This window comes from Fringilla coelebs, assembly GCF_963513975.1.
Source record: "Fringilla coelebs genome assembly, chromosome: 3".
NCBI lineage: Eukaryota > Metazoa > Chordata > Aves > Passeriformes > Fringillidae > Fringilla > Fringilla coelebs.
In genome coordinates, this window is record NC_140030.1 from 49343813 (window position 1) to 49371410 (window position 27598).

Consider the following 27598-nt stretch of genomic DNA (forward strand, 5'->3'; position numbering starts at 1 on the left):
CAAGCTCCTTCAGCAGGACTCTGGAACACCAAGAAATTTTGAATGTCCTTCTTTGACCTCAGGCAACATAAAGAAGTAATTTCATTTCTCCTCTTTCTATCATCTTCATTCATAGCTGCCTCTATTCCTCATTTTGTTTTACAACAACTCAAGCTAAATTTCTCTCCTTTCCCTCTTCTTTCCATCTGCTGAAGTCACCCATATCTAAACCCTCCTAAAAAATTTAGAGCTAAAAAATAAACAGTTAACAGTTTCAGCCCTCACCAATTGTACATTCTACATCTTTTCATCCAACATGACTCAGCCTTGTCTATTGAGACAGTTCCTACGCTCACAGTTTTCTGCCCTCTGCTTACACACTCCCAATAAATCCTTAAGCACTACCATAATTATACTACTACCAGTTACCACAGCACTGCCTTTCACTTGAGCTCCCTGCTCATTCAGATGAACTTCATGCTTTAGGGTGAGATGACCACTCCAGTATAGATGAGAGATTATTTCTTTTACAATACAATTTAAAACACAAAACACACTCAATATAAACAAAAGGACTTAAATATCAGGACTAAAATTTGTAACTTAAAGGGAAGTGTTTTGCAACTGCAGTGAAAAACTTCAAATATTTCAAAATGCATGGAAAACAAACCAACACCAACCAAAAAACATAGAGATAAAGGGCAGTTTCCACAATTTTAGCCAAATGACTTAACCCTTTGACAGGTCTAGGACTTTATACCTCTTCCTAGTCAAGGGCTTCAGAATATTTATGGTATTATTATACAGTCAGAATATTTATGGTATTATTACACAGGCTTCAGTCAGTTCTGGTATTCTTGCACAGTCATATATGTATTATACTGCAAATATTTTTTTGTCTTTTAACTGAAAAAGATTCAGCAGGAAATGCATCTCAATGAAATCTGAGACATGTCCTGTAACTGTGTCTTTCAAAAAAATGCATTTTGCTCTTAACTATTGCCAGCCAAGACTAGATCAGAGTCAAACTTCACATTATGCTGTTCTGGTTTCCCCCATACTGGCTTTTTGGCCAGGTGTGGACTACACTCTTAACAGACAAAAAACACACACATAGTTGGGTCTTTTTTATGTACAAAAATAGAAGAAAATGAAATACAACTCTGAATTAGGTGCAGAAATCACTGCAATGCAGAAGAGTATATTTATTTACAGTCTAATAAAAATATATTATATTCAGCTTAGCTAGGTGTATACATGTTTTGCAAAATGTTCTACCTGCTACAGAAATGAGAGTAACCCATAATGTAATTATGTTTGAACAAATACAATAAATATCTGTATTTTGTTTGATACAACTGTGGATAACATATATTGAGATGGATACAAACCCTCTTCACTGCCAAGAATACACTTCTACAAAGGAAATACTACATACAACCTTTGATCAGAGTTAAATTTATTGCCGTAAAGCACTTTCCTTATCTTACATGCTTTTAATTAACATTGGTCCCAGATGCCAACAAACACTGTCCACCTTTAGCTTAAAATACAATTGTCTTACTGAAGATTTTAATAAGAAAGGAATTATATACCAAAAAAATTGAAAAATTATCTTTAGAATATTATTTTATTTTTTAAGTAAAAATATATATACACACGCAAGTAAACTGTTTTACACTTTAAAAAATAAAAATTAAGTCTGAACACTGACCTTCCTCAGTGTCTAACTTCCAAGTCTAACTCATTAAGCCTCTGGGAATCAGCAGGACTGAGTCTTCCAGTTACTGACAAAGGGGAGAATACACACATTTGTCCATTGAATCTGGAAATCTCAACTTGCAAAACTTTTCTCAGTTTAAATATTAAGCTCTAAGAATTTCAGTATGATTGCAAATAAACCAGTACGTTAAATCAGGTGGTAACAAGTACAGCGTACGTGGAGACAGACTGTAGTGTCTGAGTGAAATCCTCCCATCCACAGCTTCCTAAAGACAGATTAAAAAACTGCTGGGAAGGAAATCTGGTGACAATTTACTGCTACCTGATATGTCTACTCCCAGTCATTTTCTCAGCAATTGTTCCTTCTGTTGATCTCATACAGAGATAAAAATAAAGAAGAGCAGAGAAAAGGTCTAGCAGATGAAGAAGAGAGCACAGCATCACGTGAAACTGCCAGACGAGGAATGTTAGGAAAACTACTCTAGAAACATTCTTCCACTTCAGGCTAAAACTGATCAAATGCATTGAACAGAAAATACAGTGTGCCATGAAGTAAGGAAGAAAAAAATAAATAAAAAAAATTTCATCTTTCCCTCAAATAAAGGGAAACTGTACAGGAAAATTGAACGCCTTTTAAAAAAGTTACAAGACTAGTTGGACAAGTCTAATTTTTAAGTACTGCAGGAAGATTCCACACAGCAATGATTTTCAAAGACAAGATGACCACAGCTTTCAACTGTCTCTTCCTGACAGAGAGGACATTGTGTGTTCCAGGCCACAGACAGTTTCAGAGTGCACTCTGCTTGAGTAGCTGTGGGAAAAACACAAATCTAGATGCAAAAGTTCTGGCAGTGGATTCATCTGCTAACACACAGCCAATGTGTCCTCAAGTTTCTGAAGCTTCAGAAAAAGAAACATGCCTGGGGACCTGTTTCTTCTTCACACAGCTTTATTTTTAAATACTAGTTTCTGTTCGGTGAAAACTGTACAGCCTTGACTATTTTAAAAACCTTCAACAGTATGCTGTACGACAAACACTAGTATAAAAAATGAACCAAATAATGTTACTCCACTGAGTAAGTGAAGATCATGCACACGCACACACACACACACAAAATGATTGTGTAAATAGCAAAGTTAAGGGATTTATAAATAGCAAAATCTTTGAATAAAGTATATACATTTTCAGGCTTTTTCTATAAACATATATATAGTGCTCCGAGGAGAGACAAGGTAACTGTGTTCTACATCACAACTTAGAACATAAGATTAATTGATGTTACTCTAAAGGCCTTTGAGGTTTTTTCTTATGTATTTATACCCCACACAGTTAACACTTGCAAAGATATCTTTTCACATTAGTTCCACTTCCAATGTACAAAACCATTTCACGTTACAGTTCAACAGCCTGCAGAGCAGTGAACAGGAAAGATGGCACTGCATGCTGAAATAGTAAGTGCGAAGACAACGTAGAGCTTGTCTGTGGAATGTGCTGCTCTTCAGCAAGAGAGCTACAAATGGAGCATGAGAAACTGCTCGAGACACCATCCTCAACCTCCTCACCTGCAGACACGCCAGGGGCCTTTAGATGCACACCAATAAATAACTATTTTAAGATACACACTGCTCTCACGAAGGGAGTAACATTTTGCTTCAACAGTAAGACAATTATAGGTTAATAGGACTGCCATAACATAACACAGATAGGGCCAGGCACCGTATGACTCTGAGAACCTGCTGTAAAGTACTGTGCACTCAACTTCTACTTCTTTAAGGATTATTTTAATGTGAAATGAGTATGTTCAGTATCCATCAAAAGCACTCATCATTTCATAAGGTCAAGCTAATGATGACCAATTCAAACAACTCTGCATTAGCAGTAACCATATCCATTCAAAAACAAATGCTAAATTGATGATGCTCAGAAAAAAATACCAAAGGGCTCACATTTATTGTGAGTAATTTTTCAACTAATTTCACTATTAAAACCCCATACTACTCTGTTTAACTACTTTTGGAGCAGGTTTCAAATGGAACAAATGGTGGTGAATTTAAATAAAAACAACAAATCCAAAAACCTCACTCATAAAATTACCATGGGCTGAACGATCATGATTAGCAAGCACTCCACTGCTTAGTTGGGTTTTGACAGTCTTTGCTCAAATAAAAGCTCTCACCCTTACTATTCTGAGGAAAAAAAAAAATGTTCGTTATAGTTAGAGTTCAAAAATCCTAAATACAAAACACATAGATGCAATGGAACAAGTGTCCCCCCCATCTGTCTAGGGTTAAAGCATGTTTCACACCAAACTGAACATCAATTGTCCCTTTAAAACATCTGAGGGTCAAAATTAGGCCTGTCACTCATTATTCTGCTTCCTTAGGGACATCAATGAGATTAAAAGTGGAACGTACTGAGGTTACCCACTTTAAAAATCCCACTCTTTGGTGGGACTACTCTTTTATTATTAAAAGAAATTCATTTCACATGCTGTGTGTTTGGTAACTACTGTGTGTCACGCAAAAGACAGTTTTCCACATTTAGAATTGCTCACAATGAAGCCCTGAGGTAACCGCCTTTTTTCCAGGCAACAGTAATACAGTTCCTTTTGACATTTAATCATCCTTTTACAACCTATACTAGTATATGCAACTTTAAGCAGTCAATATTGATTATCAATTGTTCCCAAAGATGGGATCAGTCCAGGTTTTGCCTTTTTTTTTTTTTTTATAGTTTTTAGGATAAAGACTCAGCAGAACGGGCTAATTTGGGTGCAGTGTCTTCTAAAGAAGCTTCAACTGAATTCCCCAGGTCTCCATTTTCATGTCCATCAATACTTGGCTTCTTATCAAACACTGCAAGTTAAAAAGAAAATTGATTTAAGGAAAGAAGCAATCTTGGGAAGGACAGATCAGTGATCCTTGTTTCAAAAGCTGGAATGTTTCCTGAAATGACTACTAAAATTAAAGCTGACAGGTTTTTAGCAGAACGGAGCATAGCAGGAAAACAGGAACTGTTTCTTTGCTTTTCTAGTTTAAAAAATGTATCTGAAGTAGTCACCAACATGAAGTGTTAAGGGGAATTAACAACTCCTAGTCAGAGGTAGGAAAAGATAAGAATAAATTTGAATTTCAACCTTTGGGAAAAGATGACCAAGAAAAAAGTTCATAAGTTAATTCAGTTAATTCAGTTGTATCTAAGTAAACCAGGCCAAACAGTGAGGGACCAACCAGATGAACTGACAGTCTATTAGTAGGTTAATTGAATTGACAGCAGATTAATTTTACAATGAATATAAAAAAAGTATTTTCCAGAAATTGGTTTGCATATTGAGACTTCAGAATTAAACTGCATGTAACACATTTCAGAAGGTTTACCTTGTGAGGGTTTGACATCCACATTTGCATCTTTCCTATTAGAACTTGAATTTGCACCTTCTTCCAATTCATCAAGATATAAACGGTAACGGTGTCCACTCTCATCCTCATATTCTACGTTTTCATCATCCGAATCAACTTCTGGAGCAACATACACTACTTCAAATTCGATTTCACCTCTCTAAAATGTAGCCAAAAATACAAATTTACTTATTACTGCACAGCCACCCAGCAGGATTACCAAGATGAGCTAGGCTACTAAAAAAAAAACATTTTACTGTTGTAAATACATTTCTGTAAATTCAATTCAGTTGACACTGATTCAATTGTGTTGAATATTTTGGGTAGGTATCTGAGTTAAGTTTTTACTGGCTGAACAGTAATTCTATAGCTAAGCTTCACTAAAACTACCCATATCTCATATGCCAGTACATTTCAAACAGTGATTTCTAAAGAGGAAGTTTTCTGATAAATTAGGCACACGTGTTAATTGTCAGAAAACGGGATGCAAACCAGGAAGAAGATTCTAGACCACAAAGATATGAGAAACATTGTTTGGCTGGAGCTGTCCAGTCATAAGAGCAAAGCATATGTTAACTAGTTATTTCTGTGGGGCAATGTAATAAATTGATTTTCATCAGCCTTACTGAATAATGATTAGCCAATACATGTTTAACCGAACCACTACTGACCCAGCAGTTTTCTCCTTAAATTGCAAAACATAAGAGGATTAAGTGTAAGGTGATAGAGCCTCAAGAATCACTGTATCTTGGCATTACACTCTATTTAACAGGAAACATTAAAATTCAAGGTAATTCAACAGGCAGAACACAGGAAACACCTAGATGTGCCTATGGATAACAGATCCAAACTGACCTGTTGGGAAAGAATAGTTACAGCTTCTTTATGCTTGGCATCTCTTAGATTAACTCCATTTACTGCCAGAATAGCATCACCAACATGCAGTCCTCCACATCGATCAGCAGGCTGCCCAGGATGGATTTCAGAGATCAGTATTGGAACACCATGCTCCTTCCCACCCTATTAAAAACAAAAAGAAAGGCAAATTTTAATTAACTGAGATGCCTTTTAATATAAAATTGACATTCTGATAGTAGCTCCTAAAGTGCTTATTCCAACTTCTATTTTAGAAAATTAGAAATCATTCTTCAAACAAAGAATGTTTAAGAATGCGTGAGTTGCTTCCCTTAATTCTTCTCCCCAGAGAAGAATGGAAAATTTTGAATATGGACTCAAAGTCAAAGCATGCAATTCTGAATACTAATAAAACTATAAAATCATATACAAACTCATGAAAAGCAGAAAACCTCATTAAAAAAGGCATATCAGGCACCATATTGACTTTCAAGAAACAGTATTCATATTTAGAATAAAAGTCTAACAGTCAAAATTTTCCAAATTTGTTGTAAAACGTTTACACAGCTTTCGTTAGGTGAGAGATGCCAATACAGGTATTTTAAAAAAAGTTATAATCACAACAGCTAAGCATTGGAAGCCAGGTCTCAGATTGTCTCTGCTCTTCTAAATATTTACAACTGGAATCACCCCTGGCTAATCTGCTAAAGTGTCTATACCCTAGACATAAATCAAAATCCTAAGTTTAACATAAAGTAGCAATTATCTATTTCCTAATCTATCAAAATGGGTCTTGAAGGTCTATGACCATAGTTATGGATTTGTGTACGCTTTTTTCATTTGTTCTAACCACACATTTACTGATCCATGATGCATTTTAGAGAAGCAGGAATACAAACTTGCATTGTTGCTTCTGTGTCATAGAAAATAAATGCAAATATTTACTGTGATTGAAATTCCTAGTCCTTCATGGTCTTCTTTAACTAGCAAAACTTTTCTGATTGGACCAACACCTTGACTCTTCTTTAAGGCATCAGGATCCTGGTTTGATAAAAAACAAACATAGCACAAACATAAATGTGTGAACCAAAACCAGATGCATTTCAGCATTTTGGGTTTTTGTAATAACATACAGGCAGCGTTACAAGCAACAGAGTTTTAGACTAGCTCCAGGCAGGACAAACTTACAGCGCCCCTTTACAGAATGGGAGTGAAATCAGACAAGATTCCTCATTATGCACCCCTGATGAGAATAATTATTTAAATTACTTCACTGCTGATTATTGTACAACACAGAACTTAACTTCAAAAGAAGGAAATCAGCTGCATATTAAAAACACTAAGGGACCACATGAAGAAGTGCTGATCACTGCTGAAACGCTATTATAATGTAAACTATCTTAAAAGTAACCAAATGACAGAAGATGATGTAATATACTCCCAAGGAAGAGGTTGCTTGCTCAAGTTTATTTTTATTGTAATAAAAATAAACCACACCAAAAGCCATTGAACACAAATCTAAAAGAGAGACTAAATAAATCAAGGTTCGTTTTTTCCTTTTGTTAAGTCACTGATGCCATTATGCATACCTTTAAAATCACAAATACATGTATTTGTCCATCAATGTTTTACATGCAATTACCAACATAAGCAGCATGACCTACTAAGTACCTGACCAACTAAGGTATTTAGAACAGATCAAAGCAAAGCACTTTGCTGAACACTGGGGTGATTAACAGGACATGTGTCATGTTGAGTGAGTTTTACCAAAGATGCCCATAGTGAAATGCTGTCTAAAGGTTTTGTTTAAAAAAGTATCTTTAGGAGGAAAAAAAAACAACCCACAAATAATTCTTTTACAGAGTGTAAATTTATCTGGCCTTTTAAGAAACAAAATTAAAATCAATTTCAGTTTAATCTAATGCTAAAAATTTTATTATTGGTTTTTGTAAATAAGTTAGATCCACACTTTGAAACCAAGGCTACAAAACTCAGCTTTAAAGTTGTATTTATACACATAAATATATATATATTTATATCAGAGGCTCAGTTTTCAAAAGGACTGAGTGTTCCTAGGAAAGTCAAAGTTATTGTATCATCTTCCATGGTCATTTAGAGGGATGTGCTATTCAGCATGGAATTGTCCTTCAGCATACAAAAGGACAACATATTCATAAGTGACATTTGAAAAAAACACAACACTGAAGTGAAGACAATCACAGAGATGAAGAGGTAACTCATGTCTGGAAATCATGGAGGAATGGCTCATCTTTTCAACTTACATGTCCTGGTGGCGCTTGCATTGGTCGTTTGAGATCGTTCCGACCTCGACAAGCTCTAATGACGGTTTTGTGGCGGTGAAGATGTATTTCTGCTTCCAGCTGGTTCCACAGCTTGTCGTGAGCAGGGCCTTTCATATCCCGGCCCAGTAACTGAATCTGCTGGACCCTACACAGTGGCAAAGAGAGTACAATAATGCTGCATTACAACAGGGAAAGCAATGCACAGTAGGACTCGTCCACCTCATCAGGCTCAGCACATGATCACACAGCAACTGGCGCAAGAACCCTGGGGATTTCTGCTCTTCCTTTTGTTAATTAACTGGAAACGTGAGGCCTTTCCTCCTTAGTCTTAACCTTGAACCTGTTTCTGGGGATGCAAAGGAAGGAAACAACAACAATAAACATCTTATGCTAGGGGACATGGATTGACTTCACATACCTTCCAGCTAGCTCCTTATCTAAATACTTGGCTGCCAATCTTGCTCCATAAACCTCAGCCTGAAGCACAGCTATGTGTCTACGGAGGGCTTCATTCTCCTTCCTCAGCAACTTCACCTCAGCTTCCAGTTGAGCTTCTTTGACTTTTTCCTTCTTGTTAGCTTCAAGTTCTCTCTCCTTTACAATGACAAAAAAAAAAAAAAAAGAAAAAGAATATTAAAAAGCTTTTATCCAAGTTAATAATAAAAGAACACTTACTGTCTCTACACACACAATCTGAAATTATTTTCCTGTGTACAAGACATGCATGCAGGAAAAGAAATTGATTAAAAAAACCAAAAAACAAAGCAGGGACTCTGGCACTACAGCTAGTGGTTTGCATACTATCCTACACAAAGGTGGCAAAATTTAAATAGCCTGAGTATCATCCTTACATTTTCTTGTCTTGCAAATAGGAGATTGAAAGTTAAGCAATACTATTTTCAAAATTAAAGAGCAACAATGAAGCTATTAAATATTTCAATTTCACTAAATTCTTTAACTATTATTATGATGATGATGACATGGAAACGTAAGTCCATATGTCCTTAAAATGACAATTATTTTCATGCAAACAACCAAGAAATGTCCAGCCAGAGACATTTCCAGATTATAGTCTGAAGACCACATAAATAAAGACAAGGATTCTACACATGAAGATGACACCCTGACAAAACTAGAAGAAAATTAGTGCAAAATAGCTCTGTTAAAAAAACCCCAAACAACAACCATACAAAACAAAAACAAAACCCACATTAAAACCACACTTTAAGCAAGCTATCACCCTGTGCGTCACCCCCTGAAAAAGGAACTATGGAAATATAAATTAGTTCTACACTGTTGCATCCCAAATGTACACAAACTGCATAGTCATTACCTTATCTAATACCCAGTGTATTGGTGCAAAAGGAATTAGATGCTAATCTACAAAATCTACTTTAAGGAGAGCATGCTTGATAACTTGTATCTCTTATATCTTGCCCTGCACACCTTTTACAAAGTGGGGGAAAACCGCCACCACAAACCAGGAAAATAGTAAAGATGCAGGATCTGTTTCCTTTCAAAACTGGCTCTCAACTGAAGCAGCAATTAAAACTAAGTTCACCATAATGCATTTTTGATGACACCTGGAGTACCCAAAAAACTCCATTCTCTGTACCTGCACCAATTACATTGTTAAACAAATAAAACCAGGAAGTGCTACTAAAGAAGCAACAGGACAGATATAAAATTTTACAGAACTGGCAAGACAAATCTGTTATCAAATTGCACATATGCTATTCACTATTCCAAAACTGGATATAAAACCATCAATATGGTCAATATCACCACATTTGAGAAACTACACAAAGTTGGTCCTTCCAAATGGAATTATTTTCACAATAGATAAATGGAAGCCTTTACTGACTTTGCCAGAAAGTCACCTCTGAATTTGATAGACTCTACTGCCTCCCTCATCTGTTAAATACTTTTATCAGTTTAGAACAACAGAGTATACACCTATGTATACATTGGTCAAGAAATGCCCAGCACAGTGCTCAGGAGGAGCAGCTCAAAGATTGCTTGAAATCACTGGCATTTCACATCCTGCAATTCCCATGATGATCCACCTTCAGATCAAGTTTGGCTCCATAGGTATGTTAGCAAACATGCCACACAAAGCCACTTCTGGCCTCTGGGTTGGAGTTGTCTGGTGCAAATGACTCTGCAGCAAATTTCTGAACAGCAGGTACACACTGAAGCCAAGAATTTTGACTAATCTACATTTCAAAATGGGAGTTTCTAAGATTATACCAGTCCTTTCTATTATTATTTTGGTCTTGGGCTCTTTTCATTACAAAGTGCCACCATGCTGTGCTTTCTCTGCCACACACTTGAAGAGTAAGAAGGGTCACAGTTCAACTTAACATCTGTTTTACAGTAACTACAAAGTCCATATACAAATACAGTGTTTCTGTTAGCTCTGTTCCTGTTGTCAATATCGCATTAAGGTGATCTAAATAGTAGTATAGGCTCCCTGTTTGTCCACTTTTAGAGCATCTATTATTTGACAAATATAGAAATACGAAGACTAGAATTTAAGATAGGCATATTCCAACTTCACTCAGAAAAGTGAATTGCTGAAGTGATCAAAGATTCTTGATTACACCAGCGAATTTCAAGCAGCACATTTTACAGTAATTATATAAACTAGCCAGCTTAAACACCCTCAGACTCAGGTTGTCCATTGATTTTCTCTGAATTTGGTTTGTCATTTAAATTAAACAGGAAGCCAAATGGTACACTTCTACGTAGAATCACTTTTAGTCGTGCATTTTAAATGTGACACCTAAAATATAAAAATACAAGGGAAATGCAATCCCACAGAAGTGTTCTCTTCCTATTTTCTCCATTATTATGACTACTCTTTTGTGACAGAGGTGCAAAATTACATCCAGAAACCAATCTTCTATGGACTGTCTCCAACTGACCATGAACTAAATTAAAAAATATTAAAAGGTTTGCAATATAGAATTTTTGAAGATGTCCTGAAAGAGCATGTCCTGTTTTGAATGACTGTCGAAAGATTTGACAAAAGTCTCAAACTGTTAAAAGAAATCAAGGAAGTTAAGATACAGAATAGTTTCATGCTTTCTAGTGTTCATAGTATGGCACATGCTGTGAAAACAGAAAATGTATTTTCTGTTGGTAATATAAAAAAAAAAAAGGTTACAGCAAGGTTGAAGACTAAAATTTACAGTTACCAGCTTACAGTTACTGTGGCTTTTCAAAAAACCAAATACTGAGTAATGACAATGAAGAATGTAACATAATAAAAGTAGAAAAGCTGTTTAAAAACCTTTCAAGTTTGTTTAAAAACCATTCACTGTGAAAAGATAAAGGTCAAGTTTGCTTCACTGCTTATTTATATCTATGTATTATTGAGTTCATATGCTTTTGGCTGTTACATCAGCCAGTAAACCATATTAAACCACGCCCATGACAAAAATCAGGAGAAAAAAGGGGAAGTTGATGTGATTTTTTAAAATACAACATGCAGAATACTTCATATTATACTCATAGATGTGTACAGTGTTTATGCTTTAGCAATTGTATAACATCTTAACAGTTTTTGAGATACTGCCAGAACAATCTTTCAGAATGTCAAGTTGCCAGATATCACCCCAAACCAGCTGCAGCAATAATAAACAGAACACATACAGAATTAGGAAAAAGGGCACCACATCTAGAAAAGAAAAATTAAAATGCAAAGGAAATTCTTTACACAGCGTCTTGCCAACTGTTGGGATGAAGGAACAAGCCAGATCTGTTTTGCCAGTTTCTGAGGCCAACATATATATAAGTTGTTGCACAAAACAAAAGCACTGCTTAAACATTAAAAAAAATGGCAATCAGCATACTTACCATTTCATCCACAGAAAGGACAGACTTAAGACAGAAGAAAAGAGTTCCATAATTAGAGAAACAGGCAATAGGAACTTCAAGAAAATGCAACAACATAAATTAATTAATTCAAAAGGACTTCACCAGCAGACTGTATATTTCATCAGATGGCATAAAGAACATACTACTACAATTCTATTTAGCAACAATTTTGGTATTTTGTAGTAAAATTATTAAAAATCTAACTAAAAACTTAACTTTAGTGTAGTACTGAAAACAACACCTTCTGCTAAAATACCAAGAATCTCTATAAATAGCAAAATAATGCAATATACCTGAAAGAATCACAGAAAATCCATTCTGTAATATAACATTATACAGGTAATAGATTTTTTTTTCCTTTCACAAAGAACAACATAATATGAGTTTCAAGAGGAACATAAATGACAGGCAGAAGTATCAGAAAAGGCATTAAGTGCAAAAGCACACACAAAAAAAATTCAACCAGGCAACTTCATACTCTCACAAAGAGTTATTATGATTGCACTAAGAAGATTCCCCACTCCTAAAAATGGACTTGGCCTAAACTACATAATAATCAATTGCTTAGCAATCTAAACATTTTAAAATGTCCTAGTTCATCACTGTATACAGTTTTAAATATTACAGAGTATACATTTATGCTAAGAGTCTAAAGAGTCTACATACAAAATAAGAGTGTCGGTCCCCCAAGAAAGGAGGAAGTTAATTAACTGAACTTTATTTCCCCGTTGCACATTCTGTTGACACAGTTCTTCTTTGCCCTCAGAGACCTTCTGACTGCCAGAAGGTCAGCACAACAGTTTCATTTACCCAAACATCAGAGATCCCATTTTATTGTCATTTAAGCGGCCTCAGTTTTGCTTGTTCTAGCTTTGCAAACTTTCATAGCTTTCTTTATCTAGAAGAGTTTAAAATTGAGTTTCTGTCAATTAAAGCCATGAATTCCCTAAAGGCAAAGTAAAACAAACTCAAAACACTAGTCCTCATATTTATAAAAAGGAAAAACTAAAGGAAATCAAGCAGAGACTATCAGTCTAAGCTGTTATAAAGTTCAATTTCAACACAGATAAAACTGAACCAATGTATGTAAAATGCATTTATTGTCACCTATGGGAAGAAGACTGCTGTCAGTAGCATGAAAAAATTAATATATCTTTAGAAATCACTTATAACAAGGTAACAAGAAACAATAAGCTTTCAAGTACTAGTCTGTGCGTTAGTCAGAAGTTGAACTAAGAAAATCTGGGGACCAAAACCACTCACAATAATGTGTTAGATTAAAAAAATTTCTACATGTAAACCTGAAGCGTAATACTTAAAAAATGCTGGTGATATTTAACTACTGCTTATTTAAAAGCCATGAGAATTATTGAGAGCTCTATACAAACTTCATCATACTGTAGCCATAATTTAGTACAGAATAAATTATGTGTGGACAATCCAGAAAATGTTGCTTTTATACTGCATATACAACTGTGTAGCCCTAGGATGACAGCTCTAATCAATTACAGCTTTTGAACCTGAAACACAACAAATTTGGGTTACTCCTGTTGCTCAGTGATTAGTCTAGATATCCTTTAAAACTTACAGTCTACTACTGTGTTTTATTGTACATTAATTAATGGGACAAAATAGCAAAAGAGACTAAAGTAATGCTCCACATATGTTGGGAGTAGGTATTTGCAACCAAACTGCAAAGCAATTTTAGGAAGTCAGAGATAGACTGATTCATACCAACAGTTAGAAACCACACGTATACAACACCACTCTACAGTATTTGTTAATTTACAAAGTCATAGTATTAGAGCCTGAATTTGTGGAGTGGCTAGTAACAAGGCAGTCTATGCCCAGGCAATCAGTCAATGTTAACTAACTGCACAGATTAATTGCTGTTAACTTTTCGTGGGCTTTGTAAAGGTCTGAGTTTTAAGGTCTGAGTGCTTCTATTACAGCCTTCTTCTATTATCTTTTGCAACTTCAGTCTTCAAAAAAGCTTTATAAATCACAAAAACATTTTCTTTCTTTTATTTTCAGAAACCACTGAAAATGGTTTATTTACAAAAAACTTCTTAAATCTTTACTCTTTATTCTGACATTATTCATCCTATTTTTAATGGTTGCTAACAACAAATTATAAATGTTATTAAAAGTGAAAAAGCTAATATTTTTAACATGAGAATTTGTAATCAGCTTATTCACACCTTCCAAGGAAGAACTTCAGCCAGGAGAGGAAGAAGAGTAATATAATCCCACATTCAAGTTGCCATACTCACCAGTTTTGCCTTAATAGCCCCAGAGTCAACATTCTGACCAGTCTTGGCATGTAGCTGAAGCTGAACAGCGTGGAGCTGCAGAAGCTGATCGTGCACTTCCTTTTCCAATACTGCTTTCTCTGCCTGTGTTTCTGTCAGCTCCGACTTCAGATCAACCAGCTGTGCCTGTGAAGATACAATCCATCATAGTAATGAGAGCAAGGATTAAATGGGGTCACCAGAACTGTGACATATAACAGCATTTGCTGGTACAGGGATGCTGCACCTGGTGGAATGCAGGTTAAAAATCCCTGATATCACCCATTCCTCTGTAACCCAGCTTTAACACTGGGTCATTTGCAAGATTTTCTCCCCAACTTGCCACAAAATTCATGCAGACACAGAACCAGCATCAAATGACCATATTGCCAAGAGTAACAACAGCTGAGCTTTCCTTCATGCAGACAATGGCACGTGATGCTGATGTTGACTCCAATACAAGGCAATAGCATTAAACCGATGTAGGATTTACACCTGTAGCAATGTAAATGCAATTTTAAAATCCAAAATTATTAAATCTTACTGAAAAAAATCACTCAAAGTAAAATGACAATTATTTATCCAATGCTGAAGTCAAATAATCCTATTTACAGCTGCTCTATTTTCAACTGAAAATATTTCAGAGTTTAACTGAAATAGCAAATTAGTTGAGTAAACCAGAAGTCATGAAATGCCCCTAAAATGCATATGTAGAAAACAAGAAATAGTTATTAACTATTGAAAAAAGTGGTTTTGAAACATTTTAAAAACAGTTTTCATGTAAGGTTTATGTTACAAAGCAGAAATCTGTAATGAAAGAACAAATACTAGCATGTTTACAAAGTTACTTATTATCTAGGTTCAAGTAGCATTTTATAAGATAAGCTACATTTAGATAAGCTTTAAAGCTACTATTTGCCAAAAAACCCACAGAATATTATTTCGGAGGATTTTTAGGTAAATTCCCAGAGTCTGTTTTTGCATCCAAAAGACTTGGAACTTAGGACCAAAATGAAAAATGACTAATTCTTAAAAAATGCCCTCTCATATTGAAGCAGGGTATTCTAGGAATTTTAACAACATTATACTAACATTCAAATTAACAGTGAAACTCAAGTTGTAAGGCAACTTGGTATAAAAGGTCTGTATCAGTTAACGAAAAAAAAAGGCAGGAAGGATTTGACTATTAGTGGGGAGGATTTACTGGGTCTAACTTCAGGTACATAGTTTAGATGGACAGCTTCAAGCAGGCATTTTCAGGAGTGATTCAGAGCACCCAGGTGCAACTGATGAGATGGATTAAGCCAACCTCCAGGTGCGGCTGCCAAGAAGAACGATCTCTCTCCTGCCTCTTGGCTATGCCTTTAGTCCCACATCCCTGGGACTGAACACAACAGAACAACCTCCCCCTGCCCCTTGAGGCAGAGCCTTATCAGACCAGCACTTACTTTTTGCCAAAAAACTGGAGCTGCATGCATTTTCACCTTACAACTGCCAAAATATCAAAAAAAACCTTGAAAAATTTGCAACCCTTGCAAGAACTCTAAAGCAGAAATCACCTTTTACAGTAAGATGATATTTAAAATACTACAAAGCCAAATAATTTCAGAGAAATGAGTTACTTACAAAGCTGCATTGCTGTCCCCAGTGACCAGCCACAATTAAAGTCTCCCTGCTGTGGTTTACCCACCTTCTAACAAAAGCAGACACACACTTGAACTAACACAGCAAATGAAAATATCACCAGCATACAGTAAGCTGATGATACAGTACAGAGCAGATAACAAAGACCTTAATAATGAAGACACAGTTTGACCCAATCACAATTTCACGTAATAACAATATTTTGTTATTATTACATATTGCATATATTAAGCCTACTTTAAAAAAAATAAGACCACTACAGTCTTACTCCTTTCTAACAGCTGACATGCTGACTTTTATTGGTTTTTTTATACACACACACACACATGCTTTCTCATCTACTCTAATTCAAAAGACCTGTAGAATGGCGAAGTGGGGAACAGCTAGATTTGACCAATTTAATATTTTCTAGCTTCACCTAATAGAGAATGGCCATTGGAGTTCTGGTGGGGAAAAAAACCCCAAATTTATTTCCCTGCGCAAATAACAAAGCAGCCAGAACGATGGCCACCAGCTTTGCAGGGTGAGTGGTGCCCCAAACAAATCAAAAAAAGACTGTCAAACGCGTAATAAAATTTAAAAATAGTACTCTGCATACAACCTGACAATCAAATTCATATCCTGCTGTTTTAATCATGGAATCATTGAATCACAGGATAATCTGGATTGAGAGGAACCTTAAAGATCTGGTTCAAACCCCCTGCTATGGACAGGGACATCTTGCACTAGACCAGGTAGCTCAGAGCTCCATACAACCGGCCTTGAACACTTCCAGGAATGGGGCACTCCAGACAACCTGTTCCAGTGCCTCACCCCCTCACAATAAAGAATATTTTCCTATGATCTAATCTAAATGTACTCTCAGTTTGAAACCACTCCCCCTTGCTCTGTGACTACATGCTCTTGTAAAAGTCCCTCTCCCATCTTTCTTGTTGCCTCCCTTCAGTTACCGTAAGGCCTGAATAAATAAAAAGCACAAAAAAAAATAAAGCAAAATGAGAAATGATCAGAGCATATATAATGGAATTAATCTGTTTACAGATTATAAAAAGTCACAAATCTATTCCCAGGAACCAATGCAGGCACAAGAGTCACATCAAAATGCAAACACAACAAGATACTTTCATATCCTGTGATCTACTTCTATGAAGGCTGCCAAATCTTTATATTGCTTCACAGAAGTTCTGCCATTCTCAGCTTGGCCAGATCACTTAAGTTTCCTTTACATTACTTTTACTAGCACCATTTTTTACCCAAATTCCCTCAATTTGTTATAAAGAAAACATGGAAAGACTGTTGGAAATTCAACCTCTTTATCTTCAGTTTTGGAAGCTACTCAGTAAAAACCAGGCATGGCATAGAGACAGCAGATGAAATCATGAGCGCAAACAAGGACTATCAGTAAAGCCATTCCTTCCCAGGGCACCATTCATTGCACGAGGCAAGGGCACTGCCAAAAAAGATGGTGCCAGATAATATTATATTTCAATTTCTATAAACATAATAGGATAAACACAAGGATAAACTAATGCTGCACAAGCAACTGTACTAATCCTTTAATTTGGATGCATTCCCCAACAAGACTGTCAAAGAGAGGGGCCATGTATTTTGGTGGTCACCTGCAACTACCCTAGAATTTGCAGGGAAGTCAGCTGGAGGCAGAAGTTACAAACATCCAGCCACAGGAGACCATTGAGCTTCATGGTTAGGTGAGTTCAGGAAGAGCCACCAAATAACAAAAACAGAACAGAAACTTTGAACAGGGAACAATGCGGGGCAGAGGTTGAAGAGAAGGTAGTGTGTTCACTTCCATAACCCCCTCTTAACTGTAACTTGCTGATTCAGCCAAAAAAGGAACCCTTCTGGGCAGAACACAACTGTGCAGATCAGCAATTACCACTCACCAGCAGGCACTACACTGCAAGGTTACACCTTAACTTCTCTCTGCCCCCTCCTTTGTGCCTCTGCTCCAGCCAATGCACAGCAAACAGCACCACCAGACTGTGGTCATGGAAGCAGGACTTAATTATGAAAACCTACACCTACACAAATCAAGCAGGCAGGACATCAATTACTGCTTCAGATTATCACCACAGGCTATTTCTAAATTCTACAATTCAAGTAAAATGGAGATCTTGGTCAAATTCACCAAATAGCAAAACTCAGCATTTATCTTCCACACAATCTAACCCCCAGATGATACCAGAAAAATAGTTTAAAAAAGCTAACCAAACATGTAGTCAATTTTGGGACATATTTTGCCATTTACTAGGTGTTTTGTATTTCTCAAAGGTCTTACAGCTATGAAAGTTAAATGCCAATTCCACAGAAATAATTTAAGAATTTATAAACTACTCTTTTTATTCCCATAGGAGATAAAAGAAATCATGGCATTAAACAATTAATATTTCTTCCACAGAACATGTCAAAAATGTAAAAAAATTAAAAATCTTTAGGCAAAAGAGCCCATACAATGTCCTACTTTTAATCAACAGTTCTTATTGCCTGTTCAAGCAGTTACAAATTATCAAAAAATTGAGTGTGTTACATTATCTTACAATGACTATGTATTTTAAGCTGACAATAAAATAAATGTACTCTTAAATGCTGGGGTTAATTGCATTTATAGTCATGGAGTTCTTAAAGTCTTAACTAGTGCTTTTCATCAGGAGTCTTAGAACAAAATATTAGTATTTAAGTCCCTTCCAATCAATTTATATAATATTTTTCATATGATAGTCTGAACATTTTTCACACAAAAGTGACCATCAGTTATTCTAACAGAATAGTTAGAATCACTAACCAAAAAGAATTTATATCTATTACATCTCAGAGACATACTCAAAGATTTTATACTAAATTTATATATTGTAAAAAACAAGAATGTAGATCTTGCCCTGAACAGCTTACAATGTAAATACGTCAAGAAAGGGATGAATAAATGTAGCAGACGTACAAATACAGCTGGGCATTATAGAAGTGCACAACAGGAAGCAGACAGGTACTAAAGCCACAAGTTACGTATGACTGCTCAGAAGCGTCACTGTTTGAATGAGGCACTAGAAGATGGCAATATTGCAACCCCTGAAGATCTGAAGCATGAGGGAAAATACACAGAAACTGAGAAAACTTCACAAAGTGGGATGATGGTGACTTACATACCATGGTGACAGGAAACAACCTTCACTACTGATAGGGAAAGCAGCAGCAGAGGGGTGAGGGACAAACTGAGAGATGGCATCATTAGATAAAGCAATGACAACAGGTTTAGCTTTGGGAAAAACTTTTTCACTTTCTGAGCTATCACTGCAGTAACTTCTGCAATATGGACAAGGGCTGCATTTGAGCTAATAGATACAAAAAATATGCTCATTGCCCAGACATGAGCACTCGAAAGTGGAGCCATGCTGAACTGGGAAGCTGGGTGATAGGCCTTCATACTACTAGGGCAAGACAGTGGCATTATTCACAGCAAATAAAAATGAGGGGAAGACCAGAATCAACTCAAGTGTAATGAATGCACTTCTTGCTATATGAATTTCTAGCTCAAAAAAAGTCTAGACATAATTCAAACACAATAGAAAAATCACAGATTTTTCAGTGAAGGGGAAGCTAGATATATACAAAGGATCCATTAGCAGCCTCAAGTGACTAGAAGTCATAAGCCAAGCACTCATCAAATGCCTTTAGTTTTTGTTTAATTTCAGGCCTTTTGCATACACCTTATTCATTCTTATGCCAAGCCTTCTAAAATCATGAAGTCTGAAAACTGTCTTTCTAAAGATTTTTTTTTCTACCACATAATCTCTGATTACCAGAAACTAGGAGTCCTTTCAGAATTTTTTAGTTACCTAAATAAGGACATCTAGTGCTATCTTTTTATCTGTATGTCTACATTTCTCCCTATTTCACCCTCCTTCCCTGTTGATTTGAACTTAATTAATTTTCAAAATACAAATTAATCTATTAAAGGGGTAAAGGTGTGTATGATTAAAGTTCCTACAACATACAACTTTTACACTAAACAGCTGCCAGTAGGAAAGAGTGATAGATTAGTGCCCTTTCAGAGGGAGAAGTGGGAAGACTCAAATCTTTAGCTAATTTGTCTAATCCTCACAGAGACAGAAACCAACAGCCTGGTGTACAGGCAGCACATGTGCAGTTCCGAGCTAAAGACTGAGCTGCTGTCTCATGTCCAGCCAACTAACGAAAAAATATAGGGATGAAAATGCAAAGGAAAGGATGCTGTGATGTGGAAACTCCTAGATCATGCAAGAGAACAGGAACTGCCTGAATCAGAAGGTCTTAGTGACTTGAAAGAGTGCTCAACACTTCCATTCCCCACAAATCACGAGATTTCCAAGCTCCATTGATTCTGTTACTAATAAAACACCTCTGGTGTACATATATTTATTTAATAGCTAATTTTAAAGGACAGGTCCTAATGTATCTTGCTATGGGATCAAACCAAAATTCACAGACAAATCAAGTTTATGAGGTGTTTTATTTCCTCAGCAGCAAGTTGTTATGTAATTTATACTAGAGTCCATAAAGTTTACCAACATATGCCTTTATGTATTTCAACACTTCACTCTTGATCAGGACTATTAACCTTCTGATTTAAAGGCTGCAGGACCCAGGATCATGAGCACACTGCAATGTTGCAGTGGCTCCTGTCTCAGCATATGCACAAAAAAGCAGTATAAATATCAAGATATTACACTAGCATATTTGCTTATCATTTAATTCTGGAAACATTTTTTTAAAGATGGAAACATCATTTAAAGGCAAATGCAGGTAAAAAATAAAAATCTTGATTATACTTTATAAAAAATGAAATCATTATTCTTTAGTGTTCCCATAAAATTACTCAAGTACAGGACAGAAAACAGTTTTCACAACATGACAGCTGCAGCTCCTACAGCCTGCAGATATACACTCAGACACCAGATATGCAACAACAACAGAGCCTGGCCTGCACAGCCCATATACTGCCACATTTTCATGGGGTCCCCCTGCATCAGCCCCTAGATGTGAAGTAGTCAAAGCTCTTAATTATTACACTTCTCTAATTCCTTGAGGAAAGGGCTGTCTCCATTATCTCACCAGTATCACTTCACCACTTTCCTACAGCTCTCAAAAAAAAAACCAAAAAAACAAAAAAAACCACTCTACTCTTCCTCAGTCTTGACTATTTGATTCTATCTGCCTATTTACTGAGCAGCATTTGCTGCAATTTGGCACACAATCCTCTGAAGTTTAATGGACTGCTTTGAATGAGAAACCATGGAACAGAGCAGAGCCCTGTTTAATCTCATGGTGCTCCCTGCAAAGCTAAACAATGTGACAGCACTGCACAAAGTGAGTTTCTGAATAGATGATACACTTGGAAACCATATTTTTTATGATAACACCCCCAATTTCACCACAGTGCTCAATATTTGTCAAAGAGGAAAAAGTTTCAAGATATTGCTGGAAAAGACTGTACTGACAGATTATTAGATTATATTAAAAGCCTTTATTTCATTATTATTGTGACCCCAAAAAGGACCTTTGTGACTTCAATTTTTAACTAATGCTAAGATTAACAAAGCAGTCTTTATCCTGTGGCTAATAAGAACACGAACAACAAAATTTATGACCAATGACTCCCTAAATAAACAGTATGGTCATGTAGTCATGTAAGTAGTCTTGGTAAAAATGCAGTGCATGATACTGAAGACACAAATGAATAATAAATTAATTTAATCCACTTTTATTATGTCCCATACAGCTCCATTTCTCAGGTTCTACTCTAGTCCTGACAAAACATTCAGGGTCAGCAAATTAAAAGGATGCAAAGCAACACCTAATTTTTTATCTTCTCTGCTGAAGACCATTCTGGACATGTAATTATCTGCACACTTTTCCTCCCAACAATCAAGGGATAAATAATAATACCACATCTTAAATAAAGCATCTTAAAAACTTGGTTTCCATTTACATAAATGGATACATCCACCAACACTTTTATACCCATGACTGATCTTTTGCACCTCTATCATTAAAATACTGGCTACTGTTTCTTGCTACTGTTTTACTTTGTGCTTGACTCTTCTATTCTGTTTGCACCTACTTACAGAAGAACAAATCACTTTTTTTTTTAAAATCACTTTGCTGACAGACAAATTTCTGACTGCCTCACAATGACTATTTCTGTCAGGTTGCTCATGCTCCTAGTTGCTTATCAGGAAGACGCAAATGTGTTCTTAGAAGTTATATTGATAGTTTTAGTATTGTCATTATTTTGAAATCTATACTACCTATGCAACGTAAATCAGTAAAAAAAAGTAAGAAATATAAATTAATATAATGGTTTCCTCTCACTTTCTCTTTGGTAGCTCCCAACGAGACAGAAAAGGAAAACACTTTACCACATACAGACTGAAAATTAATTAGTCTAGTTAAATTTGTATAGAAGTATATAGGCTTCTGATACAGGAAAAAATTAAGCATAGGCACAATTGTAATTAGAAAGGGCATAATGATTCTGATAGAAGTTATATGTATCACACTAATAATAACTTAGTATATAAGCTGACTGGAAAAATGCATGTAAATCTATATTTCCTGAATATGCAAAAAATGCTCAAATTTTAGGATATCGAATTAGCTGGACCAATCTCACTCCACCAATATTAAAAAAAAAAAACATACTCTATCTAGTACCAACAGATTTCTAATCCAAAAGAGAAAAAGTATTACAAGTCCAATTAATAAAATAATACCTCAGTAACTACTGGAGATATTAACGACATTTGAAAAAATTAAACAAGCTATTGCAACTATTCTATATGTATGTATATACACACCTCACAAAGACAAAAAAATATCTTGGTCTCCAGCAAGTGCATTTCTCTCCACAAAATAAAGGAGAGAGGCAAAAAAAAAATCCAGACAGACATTCTTAAGAAGGTGTATGGGCCTACCTTGATTAAAGTAGTGCCAAACAACAGAGCAGCACTGTACCCCTGCAGGGTGTTCCATAAGATGGACTTGCATGCTTATGAAATGCCGCCATACACATAAAGCCACCTACATTTAGCTTTTCCAGTCTGCAGTTGGGGTTTTTTATATATACATCTTGATATTACCCACATTATTCTGTAAGTGCTTTAACTGAATAGGTCACAAGTTACTTACAAAAGAATTCATCTTATAGAACCACGTTCCTCTAAACATGCTGATCCAACTTAATCACAGACATAAAACTACATTTAACTTCTTAGACATACATGGTTTCCTCAGCTTTAGCATATACACAGGCTTAATACATCTGCCAAGATACAGGGTGTGCTCCACCAAACATTCCTTTCTAGCTTGTTCATCTAAAATTGCAGAATCAGATTGGCAGTTAAAATGCCAGAGTTAAAGTCAAGCTCAGTTTTCACTGGCACATTGACCTACTTCTCTTATTTCTACAAAACTGCAGAAACACAGAACTTTTATTTTTTAAAATGGACATTTAGACAATGCCATAGTCAAGTGACAGTCAAACAGGAAAAACAAAACCCATGAACTGCTTCTCAGTTAAACATTTTCTAAAATCTCACACACGGACCACCAGCATGCATCTGCTGATTTATATGGCTTTCCAACAGAGAAACACAAAAAATTTCCTTCAAAATGTCTGTCACCAGCTCTGAAAGACTCAGGTCCTTGCTATCCTACAAACAAGATACACTTCTCCATTTGTTCACAATGAAATGAGGCTGATCTCAGAAAACACAGTGGCTTGTATTGCCAAACACCTTTTTTACCTCCTCTTTGACATGCTACTTAATTCAACTCTGTCCTACTGTGACCAGCAGGAAAATTATGAAAACAAATCCTCCCCCCGACATATCATTAGTTTAATTTAAGACTGAAAATATTATTAACACAGTAGTAGATTTATAAACTATCACCATGCTAAGCACAAGTAAATTTATTTGCATACATCCCCTGTGCATCTGAAATACCTTCAGGCTCCTTCTAAAAATAACCTGGCCCAGAATTGCCAACATATAGCTGGCTCCCGGGAAACTACTGTCCTCCTGGAACACTTCTTTCACTATCCAGAAACATCCTTCATATAACATTTTACCTAGACTCCTCTCTCTAGCAGTAGATATACAGCAAAATGGCAACAATTTTTTTGGGAAGTCCTACAGCAGGAGCTTCCATCCACCAGACCTCAATCTGTGCTTCTTAAAAGCAATTGTACCAATCAGAGAACGTGTATTAAGCTGATAAAGTGGATAAACCAAAGTCTGAACTGCATTTCTTTATTCTTGCCTGCAATGCTATAATAAGACTTGACAGTTTTGGTCAAGGAAATGGTATCCACAAACAACAGAATGATATTCGTAACTTTTTGTTCTTTTCCTTTAGGAAATAATACCACTAATTCAGTAAGACAAGTCCAGTCAAATGCAGCTTCGGGAGTAAGCTTAGACAAACTTAAATTCAGTCCAAGTATTATTTTAATCCAAAGAAAGGATTTATTTGTACTATTTTAGTATTTCTCAAGACGGATCTAATTTATTGGCTTGAATAAGTGTACCTAAGTAAACTATTACAGAGGACATTTTTGTGACAGTGACAAAAGTTTTGTATTAAAATGCACAAACAGTATAAAGTTACAATGGTGAGTTATTAAGGAATGTTTGCAGTCTTAAAAGTTACACGAAGTACAGTAACTCACATTATAAAAAAGAAGTAAAACCTCCAATCACATCCTAAATGCCAGTACTGATATTAGCGATTTCTTTCAAAATACGTAACTGTACTCTTCATATTGGTCACTGGGACTTCTGACTAGAAATCTGAGCACGTAAGAAGACAAGACACTCATTTTCAACAGAGCAGCTCCATCTTTTGGAGATTTTAAATGGCAGCTTTCATTTCAAGTTTATGACTCCAACAAACATGAGGTCCTAAAATTAACAACCTTCAAGGCAATACTAAAGTCTTCTAAAGGTCTATTTGAAATATAAAACTCCTCTATATGTATGAGGCCTAATACTACTCACAGTAATAAAAATACTTTACAAAGTAACACTTTTTATTCACTTGCAAAGTACTCACTCTAGATTATCAGTATCATTTTTATCAAACAATTACCTCAAGCATACACAAAAATAATGCTAATTATTAACAAATGCTAACTGGTCCCCTTTGCTCCTCAATTTGTAAAAAAAACAGGCACAGATCTTCAGTTTTTTAATTGCTCCTGATGATTTAAATTAGATACAAAAAAACCTTCCAGGATCTGAGCTATATATTTTCCTTTCAAAACATTTAAACTTGAAACAACCTTTTAAAGAAATACACTCTCTTAAAATAACCTGAAAATTCACTTGGTTTACAGGCCTGCACACAACAACCCACCATGCCTGTGCAATATGCAATAAATTCTGATTATCTACCCTAAACTCACAAATCTCATTTTACTATATCTGTATTTCATGAAGCCCACTTTATAGGTTGGTACTGTATACCTGTGTGCGTATACACATAAATATCTCACCCCACATATAAGACACCATATCAACATAAACACATAGAGGAACATAAACATCACTACAGTAAGCATTCTGGTGAAAAAAAAATTCCTAGTTTAATGAGATCTTTGTTCTACTCTGAAAAATCCTGCTCCTCTGTAAAATTCCACGGGTTCTTTTGCATAACAATGTTTTCATACCAGGAAGAAATCTGATTAAAACCAAAGACAATCTACTTACTTCCTACTGAAAGACACACCTTCAGAAGAGCAGGTCACTGCTTGAAGATTCTAAGATTCTTTTATTATAATAAGTGTAACACAAAGGATTGAAAGAAAGGAATTCTGTCTATTGAAACTCTTAAAAAGCCCACATTTTCACGGTGTCTCAGAATTTCTCCCCTTACTGCTAAGTTAAAAGAACGAGCAATAGAAGTCTAAAAAGTATGGCCTACAAGAGAGAATGAAAAAAAATGGAAGGCTTTAATCCAGGGAAAAGGTAACTGCGGAAGCAGCTCAGAGGGCAGCTCACATTCACACCCGCTGAAGACACCACAAATAATACCTACTAAACCACAGCCACTTGGGTTGGATAGATACAAAATGACCATAAAGTTCTCCAGAATCTCCTTTCAGAGCACTCCAGCTCTTTTACAGGCCAAAGGACCTGCAGCCCTGCCTCTCAGCAGCATCAGGACCAGATAACTTGGCTCTGGATTCCTTTCTCCCAGCCTGACTGAAGCTCTCTATCAGGCATGAAGAAAACCTTCAAACAGGAAGGCCATTTATTCTTCTCCTCACAGAATGTGCGACCCCTGCTATTATTTTCAGTTACTAAGCTTGGCAGAGAGCTATTTGATCTGCTTTGAAGTGTGAAGGAACAAGAGGACCTGTCAAAGTCGATCCCCAATCCATTTTTCTGTTTCCTTTACTTGAAAGGAGGAACAATGTCCTCATTTTGACTACTGATTCTAAGCTTTAAGCACCTCGATCTTGCCTTTGTCCCTTCTTTTACAAGTCTTTCCAAATTCACAGAATCTAGGAATAAATTAGGCTGGAAAAGAACTCTGGGATCATCAAGCCCAACCTGTGACCAAAAACCACCATGGTAACCACTCTTTCCTCGAACACCTCCAGAGACGGTGACTCTATCACCACCCTCGACAGCACATTTCAATGTCTAACCAGCCTTTCTGTGAAGAACTTCTTCCTAATGTCCAACCTAATCCTTCCCCCGGCGCAGCTTAAGACTCTGTCCTCTTGTCCTGACTCAATGTAGAGAAGACCAGTCAGCAGCATCTGTTGCCCAAAATTCCTGCTTTCAACATCACAGAGAACTCTCTGGCACGCACCGCTCCATGCCAGACCTGGAATTACCAAACCCAGAGGGAGGATGGCCGGGGCCAGGCCCGAATTAGGGGCCTGGTGAACCTTCCTCAGCTGCTTCGGGCAGGGAACGAGCAGGAAGAAACCCGGGGGAGCTCCCTCTGCCCCCGGGGCAGGGCCTGGCCACCGCGGAACGTCCGGGGATGCGGCCCCGGCCCGGCCCCCGCCGGGGCCACGGCGGCCCCCTCACCTCCAGCTTGTGGTTGATCTGGGACACGGTCTGAGCCTTGTGGCAGAGCTGGGCGAAGCACGAGCTCAGGCTCGTCATCTTCTGCCGCCCCTCGTACGTGATGTCGGCCTGGTCGGGGTCGATCTCGCCCAGCAGCAGGTCCACGTCCACGAACGCCTTGTCGAACTCCTTCTCCAGCACCTCCAGCCAGCGGAACATGGACACTCCGCCGCCCGCCGCCGCCGAGGCCGGGCCGGCCGCGCCCGGACCGCAGTGACCACCGCCCGCCGCCGACATGCTGCCGCCCGCTCCCCTCACAGCGCTGCCCGCGCCGCCGCCGCTCCCGCCCGCAGGACGCGCCCCCGGCCCCGCTACCGGGGCAGCCACGCAGGGAGCGCGGGGACGCGCGTGCGCGCCGGCCGCGGGGCCGCCTGCTGGTGTGGCA

General features: G+C 37.0%; 1 protein-coding gene across 2 annotated transcripts; it reads right to left on the reverse strand.

The window, feature by feature from the left end:
- Nucleotides 1-1189: 1189 nt before the first annotated feature.
- GOPC (golgi associated PDZ and coiled-coil motif containing) lies at nt 1190-27521 on the reverse strand. 2 transcript variants are annotated; one of them, XM_084201580.1, is made up of 9 exons: nt 27175-27521; nt 14414-14578; nt 12120-12143; nt 8677-8852; nt 8238-8403; nt 6901-6996; nt 5956-6120; nt 5080-5260; nt 1190-4557 (listed from the first exon to the last, which is right to left on the reverse strand). In XM_084201580.1, the coding sequence occupies exons 1-9, from the start codon at nt 27448-27450 to the stop codon at nt 4439-4441; spliced, it is 1368 nt and encodes a 455-aa protein (XP_084057706.1). In that variant the 5' UTR covers nt 27451-27521; the 3' UTR covers nt 1190-4438. The 2 variants fall into 2 exon arrangements, with proteins under 2 accessions (XP_084057706.1, XP_084057707.1); XM_084201581.1 differs by lacking the exon at nt 12120-12143 and having other exon boundaries at nt 27175-27520.
- Between the last annotated feature and the right edge of the window lie 77 nt (nt 27522-27598).

Bases quoted from the DNA above. Each gene is read 5' to 3' on its own strand.
- GOPC (XM_084201580.1), bottom strand. From the start codon at position 27,450: ATGTCGGCGGCGGGCGGTGGTCACTGCGGTCCGGGCGCGGCCGGCCCG. The intron at 14,579-27,174 runs GTGAGGGGGCCG...GTATCTTCACAG, and splicing joins AGATCAACCACAAGCTGGAG to GCACAGCTGGTTGATCTGAA. The intron at 8,853-12,119 runs GTAAGTATGCTG...GTCATTGTAAAG, and splicing joins TCCTTTCTGTGGATGAAATG to GAGAGAGAACTTGAAGCTAA.